This window comes from Manacus candei, unplaced genomic scaffold (genome assembly GCF_025592945.1).
Source record: "Manacus candei isolate 608988 ecotype Guabito, Panama unplaced genomic scaffold, ASM2559294v1 h1tg000028l, whole genome shotgun sequence".
Classification (NCBI taxonomy): domain Eukaryota; kingdom Metazoa; phylum Chordata; class Aves; order Passeriformes; family Pipridae; genus Manacus; species Manacus candei.
The window spans coordinates 44108822-44131547 of NW_026138076.1; the positions used below are offsets into that span (position 1 = coordinate 44108822).

At 42.6% G+C, this 22726-nt stretch overlaps 1 protein-coding gene across 1 annotated transcript in view; it reads right to left on the bottom strand.

Moving 5' to 3' along the window:
- Window positions 1–15766, bottom strand: part of AFF1 (ALF transcription elongation factor 1) — a 74629-nt gene extending 58863 nt beyond the window's left edge. Inside the window, exon 1 of the mRNA XM_051790903.1 lies at window positions 15634–15766. Within this exon, the coding sequence (XP_051646863.1) occupies window positions 15634–15650 (17 nt within the window). The 5' untranslated portion in view covers window positions 15651–15766. The remainder of the gene's footprint in view (window positions 1–15633) is intronic.
- Window positions 15767–22726: the final 6960 nt, after the last annotated feature.

Sequence of the window (22726 nt, forward strand, 5' to 3'; positions counted from 1 at the left end):
AAGAATTCTCTCAGTAAAAAGGGTTAAGATAAAAAGTAGTTTACAGAAATGTAAAAAAAGAAAAAAAACCAGGTGATATCAGCTGTTAAATTTCAGAAAAACACCAGTGTTTAATTTTCCATGTGAAATCATTTTGCAAGTTAAATCAAGGATTCAAGTCCTATAATGTATTTTACTACCTCAGTTTTTGGGAGTATACTGAAATGCTTACTTCAGGTGCAAAAAGTCAAATGCCATAAATTTTCTACTTTAGGACTACATTAAAATTATTCAAGTGGATGTGCTTTTTGTCCATTGATTTTACAGAACTTCTTAAATGCTTTTTAACAAACCCCAATATTATTGTTCTCCACTACATCAAAGAAGAATTTTAACAAGATATATAATTAGTAAAAGAAAAACTGAAACGTTTAATGAGCAGCTGCTTTGTCAGTCTGCATTTTAAACATCTTCTCACACAGTACTTCTCTCATAGCTGAATTTCCTGTACATCCAGCCACGTGAACATGTCACTGGTTTTCTGCAGGAGCCTGCTATCAGCTGACCTTGTCCATGCTCTGCCAAGCAGCTCCTAAGGCCATCAGTCACATTGCATGTCATCCACAGGTGCCACAACATACATCTATTGCCACATTCTCCTTTCACACGCAGCTCAACTTAGCACCATTTCTCCAGCAAGAGCCCCTGCACACTCCCTTCACTGTGTCACACAGGTGGAGCACCAGTTTCAGCATTACCTCCTCTTGCTTTGCATGATACACACTAATACATGCACATACATCTCAACTCGGTTTTTGTCAATCCTCTTCTTGAGGCAACAGAAATATCCACACAATTTTAAGGCATGTAAGCCAATTCCCTTAAACCCTGACTTCACCCAGTTTGTTCTAAACGCTGTCAGACAGCTTGCAAGACTGGCAGTGAGATTGCTGCAGAGCCCAGGAGCCTTTCACCTCAGATTTCCTGCATGGTTGGAAGGGTCCTCCTTTCTGCCCTCTGTGACCATCCCAGCTGTTGGCCAGCATATACTCTTGAAGCCCTACAGCTCAACGCAAATACAGCCCAGTGTAAAGAAGAATGTAACATCAGCCTTCAAATTTGCTGCTTTCATGACTGCAAACCTGAAGCTGTTCAAATAATAAATTACACATGAAATGCTATCAGTGATTTAATTTGCTGTGAAGCATAACAAAAGCAAAAGCTACAAATATGAGGATTTGAAACTGTGTCAGAAATACGGGTAAGTGCAATTCTGCCTTCTGAATCTTTAATCCCCTGCAACCTATTAAGCATGTAAGCAAATCTATAAATTTTCTTGTGAAACATATTCTATGTGCAAATCCTTCCTAAACAATTGACTAAATCAGTCAATGTGCTATGAAAAGGCCAGTACCATAACTAAACTCTGATTAAGAAAAATTAAAGAATATTAAAGAGCTAGATTCTTTCCTACTTTCATAGGAATTAGCAGCAAACCCATCACATTAAAAGGTTTCCTATTTGAGTTTTCCACTTACATAACAGCATGTACTGAGTAACAGGTTGGACAAGTCTTATCTGCATAGCAAGGACTACGTAGAAACATAACAAGATTAGCAATGTTTGTTGAAAAGATCTGTTTATATGGTGAAAAGCCTATTTAAAAGTCTTTCCTGCAGCCTCTGCCAGACTATAATTATTCTAGAAGTGTTTCCTATTTTTTTTTCATCCACACACAGAAGCACCTGCTAATTTTCCTATGGTTTGTATCTGTTGTTCAATTTTATTAAGAGGTGCACATGCTCTGTAGCCTAGTGTCTCTATATGCTGGAGTTTCAAACTGCATTTGAATCATCAGCCTGAACAAAGCATCTCATTGTCATTTGAAAGAACTTGGCAAGTGTTCAATCTAAGCAAGAGCAATAATCCATGACAGGGTGCATTAGGCAGGTACTGATGCATGCCTAATGCACATTGCAAAGCATATGCCCCTCCAAAATACACTCTGAAACATCTTATCTCTCATTTTTCCTGCTTTTTAAGAATATTTACACAAGCTGTTACTTTTTAGCAACTAGGAAAAGTTTCTCCTTTAAGAAAATAATAATAAAACGGCCACAAATATTTTCCCTCTTCAATTCTGTACACATTTATCCAACACCTTTCTGATTTTCAAATTAAAACAAAACAAACCAGAAAAATTTCCCCTGCATCATCTGAATCTCTATTTGAAAAGCCCCTAATCTTCCCCTTGGTATTGGAAGCTGCCATGACAAACAGCACACTGATCAGCTTCACCACGGTTAGCCACATTTGTGTGCAGGCAGTGGGAACATCACACCGGCTCAGACCAAAAGCAACAGCCAGCTCCAGTTCCCACGGGACAGCAGCATGGGCTTGGCAGCACCAAGACCCACTGCAAACACTGGAAATCTCTCTGACCTGCTTGGTCTGCATCTGTGTGCACCAGAATGTGAGTCCAACAGGCATGTGGCGTGTCCCAAACATGGAAAGAAAGGCCTGAGCGACAGAGGGGCTTCTGCGGGCAGGCGAAGTCAGGCGGCCTTGTCCTTGGGCAGCACAGGGAAACCACACATCAAATCATGGGAAAGAGGAGTGCTGGTGGGAACCAGCAAGGCCACTTCCAAACCACTCGCCTTGCCTCCCTGAGCAGCATATGCTCCTGGAGAACATGTTCCCTGATAGCCATGCTCTGTGTCTGGAGAGAACTCAGCTGTACACCAAATCAACAGCTCAGTACTGAATTAATTTTTTTTTTTTACCTGGCACTGCCTAACCCGGGTGAGATATCCAAAGGATAGACACAGTTTCTTTAAGGACTAATGTGCCTCGAAAGGCTTGCAGCAGTACCAAAAATTGATAATGTCAATGTGCCTCTGAGCACATCTTTGCTGCTGGAAAACGTGAGGGATTTTTTGCAAACCACGTAACACAGCAAAACCTATGATTTTTACAGGGAGGCAGAGGGACAATGCATTTTCTAGCTGAAGTAGCAAACTACTACATGCCAGCAGTTATCTGCCAATAATTGGGCAATGTGCTGATAAATACTTTTTCTGGGTTGCCTAAGGACACTGCATGCATGAGTATCTCACCACTATTAATTAATCGCTCTTTGTGCGTTTATCCTGGTAGAATTTACATGTTGCACACAGTGAATACCCTGAATGAGGCAATTTCTACCTCCAAAAGCACTTACTATTGTCAGTTTATTTGCCCTGCTTAGCCTGATGCTCAGATTGGCAATAAATCATCATTTTTAGCAGTTGAAGTGTTTAGTGTCTTTCATTCAATATTTTTTCCTGCCCACTGTTCCCCCTGGAAGTACAGTAATCATGTGCTGAATAGTCATTTGCAGCACTGCAATTAAGAGATTATTCCATTAGGCTCTGTATTTCTATCCGGTTTTATGTTTCCATTAAAAGCACTTTGTTAAACACTTGAGCAAACAATGTAATGCAACAGCAGGAGCAGATGCCTGTCAGGCAGAGCCCCGGTGAAGCAGCCCAGGAAGAACAGGCAGTGCTCACAGGTCGATAAGAGAGATCCTCCTCTTAGGCAGGGTCCCAAAACATGGGAGAGGACAGGCAGCATGCTTGCAGATGGGCCAATGTGGGTGAGCAATGGAAGAGTTGATTGCCTGCCAAGAGACTGGGTGAAACTGGAGAAAAGTCACTGGCCAGACACCTATGTGGGGGTGAGTTCCTCTGTAAACACAGCATCATTTCTTATGCCTCTAAGAGCAGAGTAAGAAATATCAAGGAAATTTTACATCTATAAAAACTGGCCACCTCAAGGAGCAATCAAAGTACTTATTAATTATGTTGTAGCTCTTATTTCATTGTCTTCTAGGCTCAGTATAGTTTTATTTGCAGTTTAAACCATCTAGGGGATCGAATCTTTCGAAGACTGTTCTCAACCAGTTCTCCTTTTCTCTGGGGAAACTACCCCTCTCAAAGAAGTCACATCTGCCCAAACAACGGTGGTGATTTTATGCCAAGCTTGTGGACAAGGCTGGAAAATCACAGGAAAGTGCTGCAGGAATACACATGAAGAGTTTCACCGGGCATATGGAGCATTTTGTCCACTCAGTGGTGACTCGGGACACCTTCCAGGGAATACATTGCCTTCTCTGATAACACCCTTCCAGCCTCTGCCCTTATGAGTATTTTCATTGTGAACAACCAACAGCCTCTGAGTTCCTGTCCTCAGTGGCAACAGACAGTTTTGGAGGAGAATGAATCAGCACTGCCTCTCCCTGGGGTTCCTCATCCCCTGCCCTCCCACGCATGTTCCCAACAGTACTCATTCACGGCCCTAAGATGAGGCAGGAGGTCTGCACTTTGCTCACCAAGGGACAGACCAGATGCCCACGAGTAACCATTGCATCAAGCTTCTGCAGAATGTTTTAAATTTTTTGCATGTAGGCTGCTGGACTTTCCCTCACCCCCTGACTGTGTGCCTAGAGCTACATCCAGTGCCAAGCATGGTAAGCCTCTTGAACAACCTGCTTCCAACCAGACAACTTCCTGCATTGTCATGGGGATGCACTGACTCTGGATTGTTTCATCTCCCTGTAGTCTCTTGCTGGCCCAAAGATTCATTAATGAAGCATCCACAAACACAGTGAATAACACCTCCAACACCTCACATAACCCAAGTAACATCTAGCCAAGTCATCTGTAGAAAGCTAGATTTCTCAAGAAAATGCAAGCTTATCACAGCGACTTAGAACAACTCTTCTTTTTTTAAACCACAGGATAACTAAATCTCAGCACACATTTTGTAATACACTCTGCATCTTTTCCATCTTACTCAATTGCTTAGTTGGCACAGTTACTGAACATGCAGTCACAGAGAAGTAGAATTCTGCATAGCAAACTTGTTATGCATAAGTATTTCTGGAAGCCACTTGAAAAATGGCAGTAAGGAAAGAACAGAGCCTCACTATTTATGCATTTTTTCTATTCTACCTGAAACTTCCCCTTTATTCATTCTCAGAACAACTCTTAGAATCCTTCACGACTAGCATATTGTGCCTTAACTCCACATTTTTTCACTTAAGACAGCCCTGCTGTGATACTTGTAGCAATACACACAACAGAGAAAAAACAAAGGAAATGGTAAAGTCAATATCCCTGCCTCCTCCACATCTCTTCTTCTGTCACACACACACCTAGCAGTCATTCCTCAGTTTCAAATTGTGAACCAGGAATCCATTTTGAGCACGTGCTTACACACATGCAAAAACCATTCTCTGTGTAAAATCTCCAGGTCGAGAATTCATTTTGAGCACAAGTTCAAGCACAGCTCTTTACCAGGAACACCTTCTTGAATTGGACTTGAAAGGTTAAAGCCAAAGGAAACTAGAAAACCAGATACTGGTCTAAATTCCTCTTTTCACCAAAGTAGCACATCGCCTTAAAATACACCGTTTAAGTCTCTCAAAAGATGTGGAGGGAATAGAGCAGCTGGAATCCAGTGTACATGCTGAAGGCTACAATTTGGTCCCAAATGAGAACGATGTAACCCATGAAATTTGGAGCAGCAGCTGTTACAACACCTTGCACGTACACCCTGCTGAGCCCTGGCACGGCTGATTCTCAACGCTGCCTCAGCTTTCAGCACACCCTTGGCCAGCCGAACTCACACAAACCATTTTAACCCTCCTCTGGTTTCCTACTTTTCATTGAGACTTTGCTGTGTGTAAGAAGGATCCAAGACCTCTACCTAGTCAGTGCCTGCACCTCACTTGCACTGGATCTTACTTGCACTTACCCGAGCGAAAGAGAGGAGGAAGGGGTGAAAGAATAGTTCAAGGACCTTCGAAGAAAACTGCATGGTTTAATTAAAGACCTTTTAAATGCATCTTATTAACTCCAGTAACTGCTACTGGTTTTTCCTCCCCCTCTCTAGGGGAAAGAAAGAAATATTGAACAAGCAAAACCAAATCATTATTCACTTGGCAGATTACTGTACACAAACAGTCTTTAAAGTTGTTACACTCAAGTAAACATAGCTTATATCAATATCATCTGTGCTTTTCCATCATTAGGCTGCAAGGGAGGAGGATGGTCCATTTTCAAGGAAGCAATTTTTACAAAAGGAAACCACTAACTTGATATTAAATCAATGCACAAAGGAACAGGGAAGTAAAGAAGAAATTCCCCAGAAGATGGGGATTGGACACAGAAAGCAGAGTTTTCTTCACAATACCTTCTTTTATACTGCATTTCTATCAGACCTTTTTTTGGGGGGGGGAGGGTGGGGACGAGGCAAGGGGGGAGAATATTTTTAAACACAATTTTGATGTTTCCTTTTGCTATAGCTGAAAATAGGACCTTTTCTCCTACTCCCTACTGTTTTAACTAGCACAAATGATTATTGCCAAATCAGAAAGCTATAGGAATAAGCACTCTTAAGGGAGCTGAGTGGAAACAGTACTGAATGCAGAACCCTTGACTGAAACACCATATGCTCCATACATGTCTCTTTATAACTAAGTACAGCACAGATACTAAAGTCAGTTCTAAGTAAGAACTGAAACAACTGTATTTGGCCACAAAATGACACAAGGTCACAAAGGACAGAGTGTCAACTAAATGTTCATTAGATTTTAAAAACTAACCCAGATCACATCTGGCTTTATAGGCATTACAGGATAGGGGGGTTGTGTGTGTGTGGTTTTCTTTTTCTTTGATTTGGGGTGGTTTGGTTGGATTTTTTTAGTAAGCACAGTTTCTCAGTTTCCATGATAAATTCTCTCACAAGTTGTTCAAACAGCAAAACAACATCAAGACACACCAAAAGAGTTGTCAAAACACAGCCCAAGAAGGTTTTGGTTGCAATTCCCAGTTTATGTTATAATTACAAACGGCTTTCATTAATTTAAGAATTACAGAAAGAATGTTCTGGCTGTGAAAAGCAGTGCACCAAAGGCACAGGAAAAAGGGATGTGCAATGAGGGAAACTTATATTCTGTAGGTCAGTTCATCCAGTTTACTTAACTAACTTAGAAAGAAAACACCCTTTCCAAATCATTAGAAGCCAGACTGATTCACATGTTTAAGTAATGGAAGAAGCAACTTGGGAGCCAAGTTTTAATGTTATCGGTTTTTGCAGACTGACAGTTTCATCCATCCACTTTAATCCACTGTGGTCCTGCCCATGTAGAGCTGCACTGTCCATGCACCACAGCACCAAGCAACAGCACTACTCATTATGCTCAGTGACATGCTAAGGTAGGTGCAGAAACTCCAGTTTGGATCCCATCTCATTAGGCTCACTTGGAACCAAGGCTGAAGTCATGCCATTTAACCACCAGGAGTTTGGAGCTGTTTTTGGAAGGAGGAGGGAACAACAACAAAAAGTTAAGGCCACCTTCAGAGGGAAATTCTAGACTTTGCTGAAGTAAAGCTGTTGATGTTTTTTTCCTTCTCTTTTCGCAGGGTAAACTCTTCATTTTTGTTACAAATAAATAGAGAAGTGCAGGGGAAAGCTTTATGGTACTTAATTCACTAAATGATCAAGTCTTTTTTCAAAGGTGAAACACTGAGTTACTGAATTTTTCCAAGTTAGCCAATTTAGGAAGTTATTTTGGTCTATTGATTTTAATGCCTCATCGTACAAGTCAACTGCTTTTCCTGTAGGATGCAATGGTAAAAGTACCCCATGTTTCTGAATAATACACCTCATTATTATGGTGTTTCTAAAAGCAGATTAGACTTTCTCAAAGAATAGAACACAATTTTACCTATTTTTCTGTCTCTTCCAAATCTAGGTGATTACACAGAATTTTCTTATGCTCTAGACCAGTAGTTTTTTACCCCTATAGTGCTTTACACAGAACCAGGCATTTCTTCTTAGGAGGGTCACAAACCCAGCTAAGCAAAGAAAGACTATTATTAGTTTGCTGAAGCCAGTCCATGTAAAATGGATAGGGGTTTACAAACAGATAAGGATTGTCAATGGTGTTCCAAAACCTCAGCAAAGTGATCACATTTCCTTTAAACATTAAGGCAGTCATTCATCTTGTTGCCAAAGTGGAAGTTACAGAGTATCACGTGTTAAATAAGAAACCCAAAATCAACCCCAAAACTTTAAACATATTTAAACACTTCTGAGATACAGAGCATCTAAACAGGTTGAAAACAACGAGCTTTCAAAAATGAATGTACATAAAATATGCTCACAGATGCAAGGGGAAAAAAAAAAACCATCTAAACTTCACATGCTTCTGAATTGATGTTCTTAAAGCTTTGAAAATAAGTATCTTTGAAGGGAGAAGCACTGCTTCATGTACTGCCATAAGTTTCCTATCAGTCTGAACAAGACAGGACCATGGGGAAAACATCCAAGTTCCCTCTCCAGACTGGGATGTACCTCAAATCTGGGTGTGCATTGGACAAGACTGTCCTTCAGCACAGACTGAGCATTAACTGCATGCCAAGCTGTGACTAAAGAGTTTTCAAACAGGCTTAGCTTTCCAGTAGCAAATACTAAAGAGAGGCACAAGCCAGAAAATGGCAAACAGACCAACCAAAACCAGGTAAAATTGAGGAGAAACTTTCAAGTAGAACTACAGGAAACATCATGGTCCCCCTGGACAGAGATGGGTTTTTATTTTCACCAATTAAAAATTAACTGCTGGACAAAGCAGACTAAGTTGCTCCAAGGGAGCTGCAGGGTCTGGACAAAGAAGGGAGACACAGTGGTCCAGAAAAGCTCTTTGGCCAAACACAGCTTATAGCCATCATCCCATATCCATCCTCCCAGAAGCCTTATTCACCACTATCATGGAGTTCACACTAAGCTTTAGCTAACACAGTTATCTCACCTCTGCAGTATATTTGCTGCCTTTTAGCTATGCCAGCAGAACTTTTCACAGTAAAAAAGGCCTGCAGTGACAGACAGACAGACACGGCAGCTTCCAGGTAATGGCAACTCTAAGGGAGTCTTTGAAAAATCCAAGCAAACCTCCCAGCTCTGCAGCACAGAGGGATAGCCCGTGCAATCCTTCTGTTAGCACACATTATTTTAGCAAAGCTATGAAGAAATAGGCCCCTAGACTGACAGCCTGTTCTCAGCTGAACCACGGCTTACTGACATCACAAAAACAACCTTCCCTAGAACAGCTTGTTCTGCTGAGGGCTGTGGGGACATGGAAAAGAGAAGCATGTCACCAAAGCACTCCTAAAATGCCAGCATATTCCCTGTCTTCAGATTAGGATGATTTTTCCAAAATAGCCTGTGGGGGGAGAGGATTATTGAGAAATAGCTGCATAACAGTTATGAGGGAGAGTTTCTAAGCTGCGCTTGCAAAGATGAATTATCTCAGTAATATCTTTTTAAGCAAAACCTTACAAACTGCAGAAGAACAAAAATACTAAAAGCAATTTCTTACCACATGCTTTAAAGATGTAAATATCCCTTTACTACTCTACATTTTAAAAATTCCTTTCAATTTCAGATGCTAGCAGACACCCACATTTCAAACTGCAATGCCCATAACTCAGCTTGGGGAAGAGGCATGTGCACTAATGCTCTCTTACATACCTCACATACACACACCAGCTGTTAAACACTACTGTGCCACGAAGGAGCTGATCATACCTTGCTGAATACATCATTTGGTGCTTATAGATTACACAGTACATGGCATTCTAAGCAAAGATACACAGAATAAAAATACTACCATATGCTCGAGAGTTTCTTCTTTTGTTTCTTTTTAAAAAGGGCTACTGCTTAGGTTCTGGTGAATTGGGGGTAGGGGAGTTTCTTGTTGTTTTGCTATTTTTGGCGAGTTTTTGTGGTTGCTTTTTGTTGCCACCCTCCCCCCCCCTTTTTTTTTTACAAGTATAAAAATGAAACCCACAGTTCTTGCAATCCTGAAAACGACTTTTACTGTTGTCTCTGAGGTTAAACATTAACAATTTGCTTGTTGAACTTCCTCTAAAAATTAAAGCAGGGACATTATTTTCGCTTAACCTGACAGTAGCATTGTAAAAACAACAGTAAAGGCAACTTTAGGTCATTAGTACAATAAACATTCAGTACAACTGAAAATGACAATTCTACGCACTAAACGATATCTAAACCTAATCCAGAAGACAAACATCTTCATGAAGCATGTGGCATTTCTGACGAAAGCTGCCTAATCAAACCTCCCCAGACACCTCAGCTTGACAATGCTGAAGTACTAACAGGAGAAGAGCACCTTCTCAAATTCAGTTTTGTGCCCACATACCTGCTTTTTCTCCCCGTCTGCCACCTCTCCCTCCTCATACAAGAATAAGGCAGCAAAACAAATGTGCTTTTAATAAGCCATGCAGTTAAATAAGGGGATCAACAATTTCTGCACCTCAGCAGCATACAAGAGAGCTGGTGGCTGGCTCTGCATACAGCAGCCATCCCAGTTGAGAGGGAAGACAAGCAGGAAGGATTCTACCTCTCACCACTTTCCAACACAGAATCCAGCTGCTTGATTCTGTACTGATGTAGAATTCAACTTCTCTTCCCTGAGTTGCCTGTGAACAAGCAACTCTGAAAAATCTGCTCTTAGCACATGTAGGAGCTCTTGTCTGTTCCCCATAAAAGCATTCTGCTGGAGAGATACAGCTCTATCTTAATCCACCTATGGTAACATTGGAGTGATACCTGCCCCAGACAGTGCTACATGTGTCTTATTAATTTTTATCACAGACACAGATGAACTGCAGTAGCCAAATTTGAAAAACTTACCACAGGGGGGGAAAAAAAAAAATCTCCATGCTGTGTTCAAGACTGAGCAAGATAAGTACTTTCCTTACTTTTTTTTTTTTTTTTTGGAGGCCCAGGCAACTCTTTTGTCATGGTGCTCACAAGCCAGATAAGCAAATGAAAGCAAATTAGCCTCTAAGCTCTCAACCACCCTGAGCCAGAGCCGGGCCTTAGGAAGACATCCTGCACTCGGTGGGCAACTCTTCCTCACTTCACTGCCCTCTGCCTCATGCAGAAAGATGTTTTTGTAGCATGCCTACGTACTTTAGGAAGACACCTTTTCTATTATATTTTAAAGCCATTTAAAAGCTTCATGTTGTCACTCACTATGACTACACTGTGCTGAGGAGAATTTATGCAGTTCATTAAACGCTTGTTTCCTGCTATTGATGCTGCATCTTGCAGTTTTACTAGCAAATGATTTTCTCATAAAAAGCAGTGAGAAAATGCCTCTCTCTATAACACAGATTCAGACATAGGAAAATTATGTGACCTAAGGAAACATTCCCTTGTCCTGGCATACTTGAGCTGTATACAACTGTATTTCAAAGTTTTCAATGGCCTATTACAAACAACTCTCACTGCGAAAAGAACCAAAAACAAACAAACAAAACACCAGCAAACCTGTCTGAAAAATCCACTGCTCTGTAAGCATCCCTTTCTTCTGTATGGGAGAGTTTCAGCTGTAGGCCTGCCCAAAGCAACAGACTCCAGGCTCAGAAAGTCCAGGCAATAAGGAACTGCGAACTGAAAATCCCCAGAAACCCACAAAACATGCCATGGATCATCTGGGCATCTGGTTCTGGAGAAAACAGAGTTGTATTTCTACAGTAGGGCTAGTAGCAACATACAAGCAAAACCAACAGGGTTTCAAGGGATGTTTTAGCTTTCAACAGACAAGTAAACTCCAATAAGACATTGTTTCAGCCCTTCTTGACCTACATCAGCTGACCAGAATGCAGCATCACCAATACTGGCATTTGCCTGTATCAACTCGACCTATGAAACAAACCAGTTATGAAACGTGTCTTTAGACCTGGCCAGGAAAGCTGTGAAATGACATAGAACAAACTTAAGCTGCATTATTCAACATAGCTTCTCCTAAGGGAAAAGCCTCAGTGTTATTATTCCCTTCAGAATTCACCATGACTTAAATGTAGATAAAGCCACATTTTATTTCTGCACAGCACTACCTTTTTCTACAAAAATGAGTGGTACTGCCTCGTTTCAAGGCTCTGCTGGGTTTAGCTGGTACGACTTGGCTCTAGGGGGTGGAAATAGAGGACTTCCCAGGCTGCTGTCCATCATTACCTTTACCTGCAGGGCTGACTCAGGAGAAAGAGGAAGGTGAGCCCAGCAGGGATGACAGTACAACACTCAGATTTCATGTTGCTCTGACTGTGTTACTGTAGTCACCTATGTATAAAGATTAGGAAACTGCACTGGTTCTGCACACCAGCAATGATACTAATCATTGCTGGTTAGGCTGAAAGGCAGGTTATATGACAACTAGAAATTCTTAGCATCCAAAATGATAAACTATTTTGTTTATCCACCAACTGTAAATAAGTGTATCCTACTGGGTCTACAGATAATTTTAAATGATCCTAACAAGCCTGAGAAAAGCAGCCTACACCTTAAAAAAACCTAGTTATTCATCTGAAGATCCTCAGCTGGCAATTGCTGCAGTAGAGCAGATATTTCAACAAAGAAGGGAGCAGAAAAGAGATGGGCTCCACCATTCCATTAAGGAGCCGTGTCTTCACTCTTCCCTAATCCATTGTAGTAAGAGCAGGTGCCAGCCTGTCTCACACCCCTCCTAGGGATCCTGCCCTACCTCAGAGCAGCCCAACGGCATGTGATGAGTATCACACCACACTCAACAAGAAAGTAAACTTGTTCTCATTCAGATCAATTCTGCTTCTGCTCATACGTTCCTAAATATACTATAAAAACCTGACACAAGCCCTGTTGCCTGGGGACACTACAGGCATCAGATCATCTGTGCATTCCAGAAGAGAGAGCATAGAAAGCTACAGCTGCAAACCTACGGCTCAGTGAGCAACTTAAAAAAAAATAACAACCTATATTATACACAAAACAACACTACCTGGAGGATAGTTTCTCCACCTACTAGTTCCAGATGTAAGCTATTTACAGCAGCTATTGGTAGAAGCTGATCATTCTCATACAGCTGAAAACAAACCATACCCAATCCACCATATAATCATTTCTTAAGATTACTATTTTTAAAAATGTTATGGCACCCAGTAGCACATCAGCTTCTCAGTCATCACTATTACAGTTTTTAAAGTGCTAAAGAGCAGCAACAGGCACAGTTAATCACCTTGTTTTCCTTACCCTTCCACCCTTCAAAACAGTGAAACCCAAATACTGAGCTGCTCAGCATCACAGCACTGAAGCTGAAGAAAGGATGCTGGATTTTCTTGTTTCCAAACAAGTATCCTCCCCCACGTCCCATCACTTTCACCAGCTGAAACATAGAGCATGTGAGAAACAGCGCACACGAGCAGATGGAGAAGTGCCCGAAGGCCTCCTACAGAGCGATACACAAACCCCTACCGTGCTCGGTATCACACCACCTCATCAGTAATTTACTGAGCTTGCAAAAAGCGGTTTGGTTTTTTTTTGTTTGGTGAGGGTTTTTTTTTGTTTTGTTTTGTTTTGTTTTTTTTTTCAAAGAGGAAATGAACACAAAAAAGCTCACTCACAGCATTTGTCAGCTACCTTGCAGAGTAAACCCCTGACATGTTTTGGCAAATGAATTCTGGAGACATATTGCCTCTCAGTCCCACACAGTATAGCTCTAATTGTTTATTATGAATATGAATTAATCCTTTACTGTTGAATAAAAGCTTCTACTTTTTCACAAAGCACAAATTTTTGAAATGAGATGGATACCCCTGTGGACCTGTGCCACTGAAACAGAAATACCACAAGCATCGGCTTTTCTGGCAAATGCTGCCTCTTTCCTACAGACTCGTTTCTGCCGCTCATATTCACTCCTACTCTCTTTAAATAACTTAAAATGGGCAATAATCTTTTTTACTCTAACGCTGATTTTCAAGGATACAGAGTAATCTCCTTACTCACTATGCTGGAACACTCTGATGCAGTTTTACAGCTTGAGCACCTCACAGCATCCTGACGAACACGAAAGCCAATGCACATGACGCATAAGAAGGGAGGGTACAGAAGGGCTGGTGCACGTCTTGACCACATGCCCATCTCAGATGGTAGGTGTGGGGCACAGTCCTTTCACCTGCCCTGCAGTACTTGGCCCTGTGGACCCAACCCTTGGCCTGTTTTTCTCACTTCAGTTTGAACCACTCAACATACATAACTATTCTCTGCACCATTCACTTTACAGGCGGATGTGGCTCACTGGTCCCACTGCCAGCTCTGCCCTTTCTCAGCCAGTTGGCTGAAGCTGGGGGCTACTGCTGGGACCTGGCTCCCTCATGCACTCCTGCCACCCAGGAAAATGACTGTGCAACCTCTGAGACATCAAGAGTGTCCCTGGCCTTGGAGCAAAGCCAAGCTCCAGGGCCAGGCAGCATCACTAGGATTTATGCTGCGTCCTCTCTTAGCATGCGGGCCTATTACAGCAATGCTGATAATGCAGGCCAGTAAATCATGTGGATAAGCGATCACACAAAAGAAAAAAAATATGTTAAAAACTGAGCCTTTACCTTTTTGTCAAGTACTCTTTATGTCAAGTATTGCCAACCTCCCCACATGCAGGGAGAGCAGGCAATCGAAGCTTGACAAGAGCTCAGCTGTTAAACAAGCAATCTGTCTTCCCCTCCTTCCTCCCCAAACCTCAGGGCTCTGTCCTTCTCCAGTATGTAATTTAAAGCCAGCTCTTGGCTTCCAACCTGCAGAAAAGCACCACTGTGAAAATACATTGTGAGCGCCAAACTTCTGTGTAGGATATGCCACCATTTTTAAGTCTTTTTTTTTTTTTTTTTAACTCCTGCCTGCAGGAAAGGGGAGCAAGGTGACTGTTTGGTATGGGACTAAAGAGCAAAAAGGAATTTCTCTCTGTGGCATTTCTGAAATGCCCATTAAAGCATCCTAAACGCAAAAAGGCATTTAACAGGTCCTTTAAATAGCACTGCTCCATCAAGTACTACAACTTAAGAAAAGCTACCTCCTCCATGCTGAATGTGAAATTTACTGTAGATAGGACACTCCCCCCACTTTCCCCCACTCCCGAGAGTAGGCAAGATGTTGCTTCTTTATAACCACAGCTGAAAAGTATTTAACCAAGACTGGATTTTAGCTTGAATGTTTCTCCCTGACGGCAACTACGTAACTCTTTTTTACACTCCTCTCTTGTCACCATTTTCTGCTCTCCCACCTCCCCGGCAGATTTGCACGCCAGCAGACACAACCTGCTTCCATCGCACCCGGCCAGCTCTCCAGCCCAACCCGACAGAAACCATCTACCGCCTCTTAAAACACTGCTGTGAGCAATGACAGAAACCTATTCGCGCTAGGCTGGTTACAGGGGAAAACAAACAAACAAACAGCAGACTAGTCCATAGGGCAGAAGAAAACCAGTTTCAGAAGAAAATCAGTTTCAAAGAGCTTTTAACTTGTTGGACTAGGAGACATTTGACGGGGAGCGATTAAGACTTTTGTTTTCCCTGCCGAAATAAAGTTTACACAGAGAGAAGGGAGCGGGCAGTTCGGTGAACAAAATATACAGACAAAATCTACTTCAGAGACGCGGGGTAAAAAGCCTACAGCAAGCTGTGCCCGAGCCAGGGCATCACTAACACCGCCGGGCTACGAGCAGCCCCTCAATGAGATGCACCGAGCGCGGCCGAAGTTATTTTAATGCCGTACCTCGACTGAGCAGCCATCGCGGGGTTATCCTGCCAAGCGTCCTCTATCCATGAGCTCTCCCCGCAGCCGCCCGGGCTCTACCCCGCTGCCCGAGCCCCCCGTTCCATGTGCCGGCCGCCTCCCCGGCGCTGCGCGGTGCCCCCGCGCCGCGGCTCCCCCCGCCCGGGCGGCCGGCGCAGGGCTGGCGCTCGCTCATTTTGATCGACATCCGGGCGCACGGCCCACCCCCGGCCACGGGGAGGGCGGGGGGGGGACCCCGCCCGGCCCAGCGGGCCCGCCCGGGGCCGGCCCGCAGCCGGCGGGGGCGGGAGCCGGGGGGCAGCGGGGCCGCATCTCCGCTCGGTGCTCCCGCACTGCCCGGGGCGGCGGGTCCGGCGGCAGCGCGGCCCCCGGGGCCGCCCCGCGCCCGCCTCCCCCCGCCCGGGAGAGAGCTCGTGGTACGGCCCGGCAGGGCCGGGAGAGAGGGGCCGGGATGGCCGTGCCCTGCCCGGGACCGCGCCAGGGGCGCTGCCGGGGGGGAACGGGGGGAAAGGGGACGGGGGGAGCGGGAGGGCGGATGCTGCTCCGCGTACCGGCTCCCTACCCTCTGCCACAGCCCACGGGCTCTGGAGGGTGATGGTGTTAGTTGGTTTTTTGTTTTTTGTTGTTTTTTTTTGGTGGGATGTGGTGATGGGGTTTTTTTGTGTTTGGGTTTGTTTTCTGGTTTGGGGGGATTTTTGGGGGGCTTTTTTGTTGGTTTTTTTTTTGTTATGTTTTGGGGGTTTGTTTGTGTTTGTTTGGGGTTTTGTTGTTGTTGTTTGTTTTGTTTCTTTTTGTTTTGTTTTTTTTGTTGTTGTTGTTTATTGTTTGGTTGATTTTTTTGGGGGGTGGCGTTTTTGTGGGTTTTTTTGTTTGTTTCTTTGGGGATTTTTTTGTTGGTTTTTTTTGGGGAGGGTTGTGTTTTTTGGGGGGGCGGTGTTTGTTGTTTGTTGGGGGGGGTTGTTTTGTTTTTCTTGGGGTTTTTTTTGTGGTTTTTTTTGTTTGTTTTGTTTTTATTGTTGTTATTGGGGTGGTTAGATTTTTTTTTATTATTATTCGTTTTGGAGGTATTTCTTTGTTCTTTTAGATAAGCAGAAGAAAACGGCTCGGAATTGGTTTTGTGGTTTTGGTGGTGGGGTTTTTTTTTCAACATTTCAAAAGTTTTCAAAACAGTTTTCAAAACAAATACAGAACCCGGCTGCAAAGCGTGAATCCCACGTGTCAGCACAGATATAGCAAAGAAAAGCCCGAGCATGATACTAAATTTGTAGGTGCCCCATAACTTGGAGTTGTGGGTTAAGAAACCTTTAAGAAAAAGTTTGTTGTGCATTTATATGCGTATGTAGAGTTTGTTATGCAATTTCTTCTGGGCTCTGGTCCTGACTGCGGTTTGTAGACTCACTTGGAAAGCAGCAATACCTGTCCTTTGCTCTGGGTGTTTCTTGGCACCATGGTAAAAACAAACTACTCCTGCAACTCCTTTCAACCAGGAATTGACCAGGCATTCAGCATCCAAAAAACATTTATCCAAGATCACTTCGACTTTTCTCACAGACTGTACATGGCTAAGGTTTCTACCAACCCTGCAACAACATTACGTTCCTCCTAATTTTCTTGTTTAAAGCACAACTTGTGTTGAAGTGCTCAGCAGATACCAAGAGAAGAGTTTCCTCTTGATTCTTTTCTTATTCCAGGTAACCTGTATGGGAATCTCCAGTCTGAGCTATCTCCCTGAAGATTAAGTAAAATTAATATCAGCTCTTTTGGGCAGAACAAAAGATAATGAAAAAAATATATTCTATACACTTGCCACAACACCTGTGCTTTCTCCGGGGAAAAAAATGGTTTGCTTTCATCCAAAGTTTCTAGCAGTTTTCTCCCTGCCCCCCTTGACAAGCACTTGCTCAAGAGCTTCTCGATTGATCCTATGTATTGCCACCAGGCTGTGCCAAGGTGAGGCACCTGTGCTGGAAGAACAGAGGCTTTCAAGAGAACCAAGGACAGAAGGAGACAAACCTCCATGTCATTATTCCACTTCTATATTTCAGTGCCCATCTTGCAAACCTACAAACCTCTTCTGACAGTGAAATCTAACCCCCTTTCACACTGCCAGGCAAGGGCTGCCTACCATCCATTTCTTCAAAGGACACAGCAGAGACCGCTGCTGAGACTCTGACGAGATTGCAAACCTGCGGGTAAATCAAAAGTTTGGCCAAATAAAACTTTGGCACAGAAACCAAGGGGAGTGTAAAGGCAAGCACCCTGGGAAATCCTGCCTTTGTCAGTCAACTGATACCCGAACTTTACTTAAACCATCTAAATCTTTATATATGGTATTTTTTACCTAATGGTCTCTTCCCTTCCACCAATTTGTGTCACGGTGAGTTTGGTTTAACAGTGAATTAAAAAGTGGACTAGTATCAACTGTTAAAAAAGATTAACAAAGTCATCATAACCTCATGCTACACATATCCCCTGAAAGGAGCTTCTAAGTAAAATCAGTAATCAAAGCATTTGAAACCTTTGTGCAAAAAATCACACAGAAAAGGTAGAGAATATTGAGATCCTGCCAACTACCCAAACACAGGAAAAACAATATCAGGAATCAAAGCAGGAAAGGGCTGGGAGACTAGGACACTAGGACTAGACTTCCCCAGTGCTGCTCAAAGCGATACAACATTCTCCTGCTGAGTTGCATGGCTTTTTTGCTCTCCTTTCCCAGGATGATATCTTCAGGGAAAGGAAAGGAATCTCAGCTTGCTGAAGATAAACAAAGGAAGGTAATGAACTGAACAATATTGTTCAGATTTTCTAAAGCATACCAGCAATCCCACTTACTTACCAGGGTTTTCCAAAGAGCCAAGTCTGTGGAGTCTGCTTTGTCCTGAGAGAGATAAGTAATAATTCCTGAGCTGTGCTGACAGCCACTTTCCACTTTTAAGGAAGGAGATCAGGGACAGATCATCAAACATCCCACCCAGAATAAAGCGCTACAAATCCTGTGCCACAAACTTTTCATGTGAAGCAAATTGCATTCTGATGCTTTTTTTAAAGTTTCAGGCACACACGTAAGGGAAGAGCTGAGATGCCTCACTTTTCCTGCCTCTGGTTTCTGCTCACTAGCTACTCTAAGAACAAAATTATGCCATTTTTGTTGGAAAATTTGATGAAATCCAGTAAGTTCCTGAGGAACATTTCAAGTCTGAAAAATCAGTGTTTCCCCAAAGAAGGCTTTCTGTCACAATATGTCCTGTCACCTGTTGACTCCTTCCTCATGGTTGTTGCCAAAATTAGCAAATTGCAGCTTTTCTCGCCTATTTTTATTCACTGATCAGGGATACAAGTTTCCCCTTTTTCAGTCATTATCTTTTTAAGGTGTATTGCAAATCAAGGAAAATGTTTCCACTAAGTAAAATGCAAACAAATCAAATCAATAAAATAAGCTCTTTACTGTACTCTTTAGCTCATCATAAGCTCAGAATGCACTCCTGAGCTATCCCCTCCTTAAAAACTTTTCAGGAAAAGCTTCCTACAAGTGATCATAATTCCAAACTGTATTTAAGCTCTCTATAAACATTTTAATATTAGAAGATCCATTCTTATCTGCCTATGCATTGGAGGAAAAGGAAGTACTCCAGACATGGAGCTTGTGATCTAAACACTTCATAGAAATGCAAATCCAACCAAACAAAGGTGTGCAGGCAACCTGGATGCCATTGTTTCTAATTTTGAATTCCTGAAAATGCCAGACTACTGACCTCGGGCATCACTGCTAAAGCACAGGCTGTAGGTACATTATGTGCATCTTAAGTACACAGCACCCTCTCACCTGCCTGTATACCTACCTGTATCTGGACACGTTGACCAAAAGAAAGCTAATATTACAAGGGGAAAAATAAACAAAAAGACTCAGAAGTTTCAAGCATAAAGCAACATTATTTCCAGATAAGGTGCAGATGCTGATACATTGCCAAACCCTGTGCCTACAGAGTCTGCAGCAGGGCCTGGCACTCCTACAGGAGGAAGATTGTTATCTCTTTGCTGACCACTGACAGTGCTGGCAATACCCGAGTGTTGGTTCAGGAAGGGGAATTCAACATCCCTTAACTCAGGAAAAAAATGGAACATGACATTATTCTAATAAACGTATGATAATCCATTAAGTTTGTGGGACAAACACCAGAAGCTTATAGTATTGTGGAACAATTAATCAAGCTAAAGTACCAATGAAGAAGGAATACATACCAGGCAATATTAAAATTATTAAATTAAATAGCTGGTAAGTAAGCTTTCCTGAAATATATTTGCTGTAAAGTAAAAGACATATTTCTTTATACACAGAAATAGGTCAAATTCGAGCCCTTACCAAGCTTTTCAAAACATTTGATTGCACTGTACCACATCAGGTTTTTAAACAGACACACCCCCCTCACCTTCACTTTTGAAGAGTCACTGCTGTCCTTTAATTACAATGTGTTCTCCCAGCTCTGTTGACAAGAAATCCATCTTACCACTGCCATTTATTGCCACCGATGAGTCCTTTGCAGTGGGAGGTGAAAAGGGTCCAATGGATATTGTTTCCCAGCCTGAGGCAGCCATGGGTAGCCTTTTCATTTGCAAACCGGAGTTCTGCAGCAGGTCAGAAGGCAGGGACCGTGCTCCATAAAGGCTCTGCTGCTCCAGACCAGTAGAACAATCCCAAACCTCTCAGCCCCACCAACCTCCCTGTCTGGCTGTCAGCACCCTTCTGGCTTGCATCTCCTTGCTACCTCTACACAGAAGGCTGCATGACTGCAGAGTTGCTTGTGTTCTGGCAATCCCAAACCCCACACAAACCTGCCAAGGTCTTGATTCTCTTGTGTCTTTCCCCACCAGTAGGCAAGGGACTAGCCACACAACAAATACATACGTTGCTGCCGTAAGGCAGGGGCTACAACCATAAAGCGCAGGATTTCAAGGGCTCCACATATTTGGAGAAAAGGAGTAGGTTAATCTTATCCTCAAACTCCTGCCTCCCAAGTACAGTTGGAAAGCAAGCAAAATTCAGAAACCCATACAGGCAAGCACACACAAAAACCAGTTCAACAAGGTAAATGAAGCTGTGAGCAATGATGAGTCTGAAGAAGGCTGAGGCAGCAAAACTCTCTGTTAACCCTCCTTTGGCAAAGCACTTCTCTATAGCTTGTTTTATTGCACCTTCTTAGTCTTAGCAGTTTCCAGAACCAAAGCTGACTGTTAGAGAAGCACATCCTTGCTGGGCAAATCCTGAAAAGCACTTAGATTTCACTGGGATTAATCCACACAGCATAGATACAGCAAGGCTAGAGGAGCTGCAGGGCAAAGGAAAGAAACTGTGCTGAGTACAACACTGAAAGAAAGGGCAGGGAAGAATATAACCAAAAGGATATGTCAACTGTAACAAGAGAAGACTAACTTGGATGTCACCTGTTACGAAAGAAATTGTTCTACAGATGTAAGGAATCAAACCTTTCTGAGAAAAGAGAGGAAAACAACCCTTTGTCTTCCAGTAACTAAACTGAAGAAAACAAATTTGAAAAAGAAACCGCCTTCTCCCAGGCACCAGACTACACTAGGGGCTGCACCCTACTAGCTTTTGGCAGCCACCAGGGAGCAATTTCCCTCATCTTACTTGGCATTACTCACTTATCACTCTGAACGCCTTAAAACGTTCCATAACAAGTATGAACTTTCACAAGTTAAGGTTCATTCCTTGCAGATCTATTGCCAAAAAAAAAAAAAAAAAAAAAATTATGTACTTTGGAGAGAGATAGCAGGGGAGGTGCTATAGATAGCCTTCACAGTATCTCTGTCCACCCATGCCTCCCCCCTTAATGTGATTGGGCAGTGATCTAGTGATCCCTGCTTTTTCATGCCTCAGGATGGCATGTGTAATAGGTGGTATGAGCATAAAGCATACTGGCAGTTGTAAAGATCTAAATGAGAAGGAAATGGGAACGGCATAAACACTACCTGGGAAGAGGCAGGGGGGCACAGGGTGCTGTAGGCAAACACCTTCACTCCACGTGATGAGTTTACATGGAACAAGGGGCACTCTCACCAGTGAGAATCATAGAATCATTTAGGTTAGGTTGGAAAAGCCCCTTAAGATCAAGTCCAACCACTGACCTAACACTAACAAGTCCACCACTAAACCTTGTCCCTAAGCAATATGTCTACATGAGGGTCCCATTAAGACCCAGTGCCCAACACTGAAAATTTCAAAACAGATTCAAGTTACAAAAATCATCAATTGTTTGATAAAGACAGCATTTAGATTTGAAACTCCTCTTCTCCCACTCAGTGATTATGATTCTTGCATTGAGGGAGGGATTATTTTTTAAACCATCCTGACATTTGTCACAGCACCTGGGAAAGCCAAGATTACATCAAATGAATTCCTATTGTCACTGTTCTGCTTCTATACAATCTATAGATTCCATTATGAAGGCTCAATTTGAGCCAGCTTCTCTAGAGAGAAAAAACAGATATTCAACATCTCTTTTACAAAAGAATTGCATGTTGTACACAGTAGATGTCACCCCAGCTTTGCTTCCACAGTCACAAAGACCAACCCAGGAACATCCTTCCTTGGAGTCAGCAGAGGGAAAAAGGGAGAGTCAAGAAGGCATACATGAAAAATCTTCAGTTTCCAAACTAGGAGGTCATTCCAGTAATTGTTACAGCAAACAAAAAAGGAAATCTAAATACTTATTTCCTTCAAACAAAAAATGAAATCTAAACATTTATTTCCTTTGTCGATGTGTGTGTGTGGGCATATACTCTGCATTTAGGTTTGTGTGTGTGTTACATCCGAAATCTCCCTTTTAATTTAACTCTCCAAAATAATTCTGCACTGCAAAATTAAAAGATACACAATACTTGCCCCCAACACTCCCACAGAGATTTTCAGAGTTGTGTGAATCCCTCAATTCTCCCTAGCAGTCTAAATCATCTTTCAATTACGATTATGTTCAGCAAAACACAACAGGAAGGTTAGATGGAACCTAAAGAACAGACAGCTTACCAGAGGCAGTGAATCATTGGAATTTTTGCT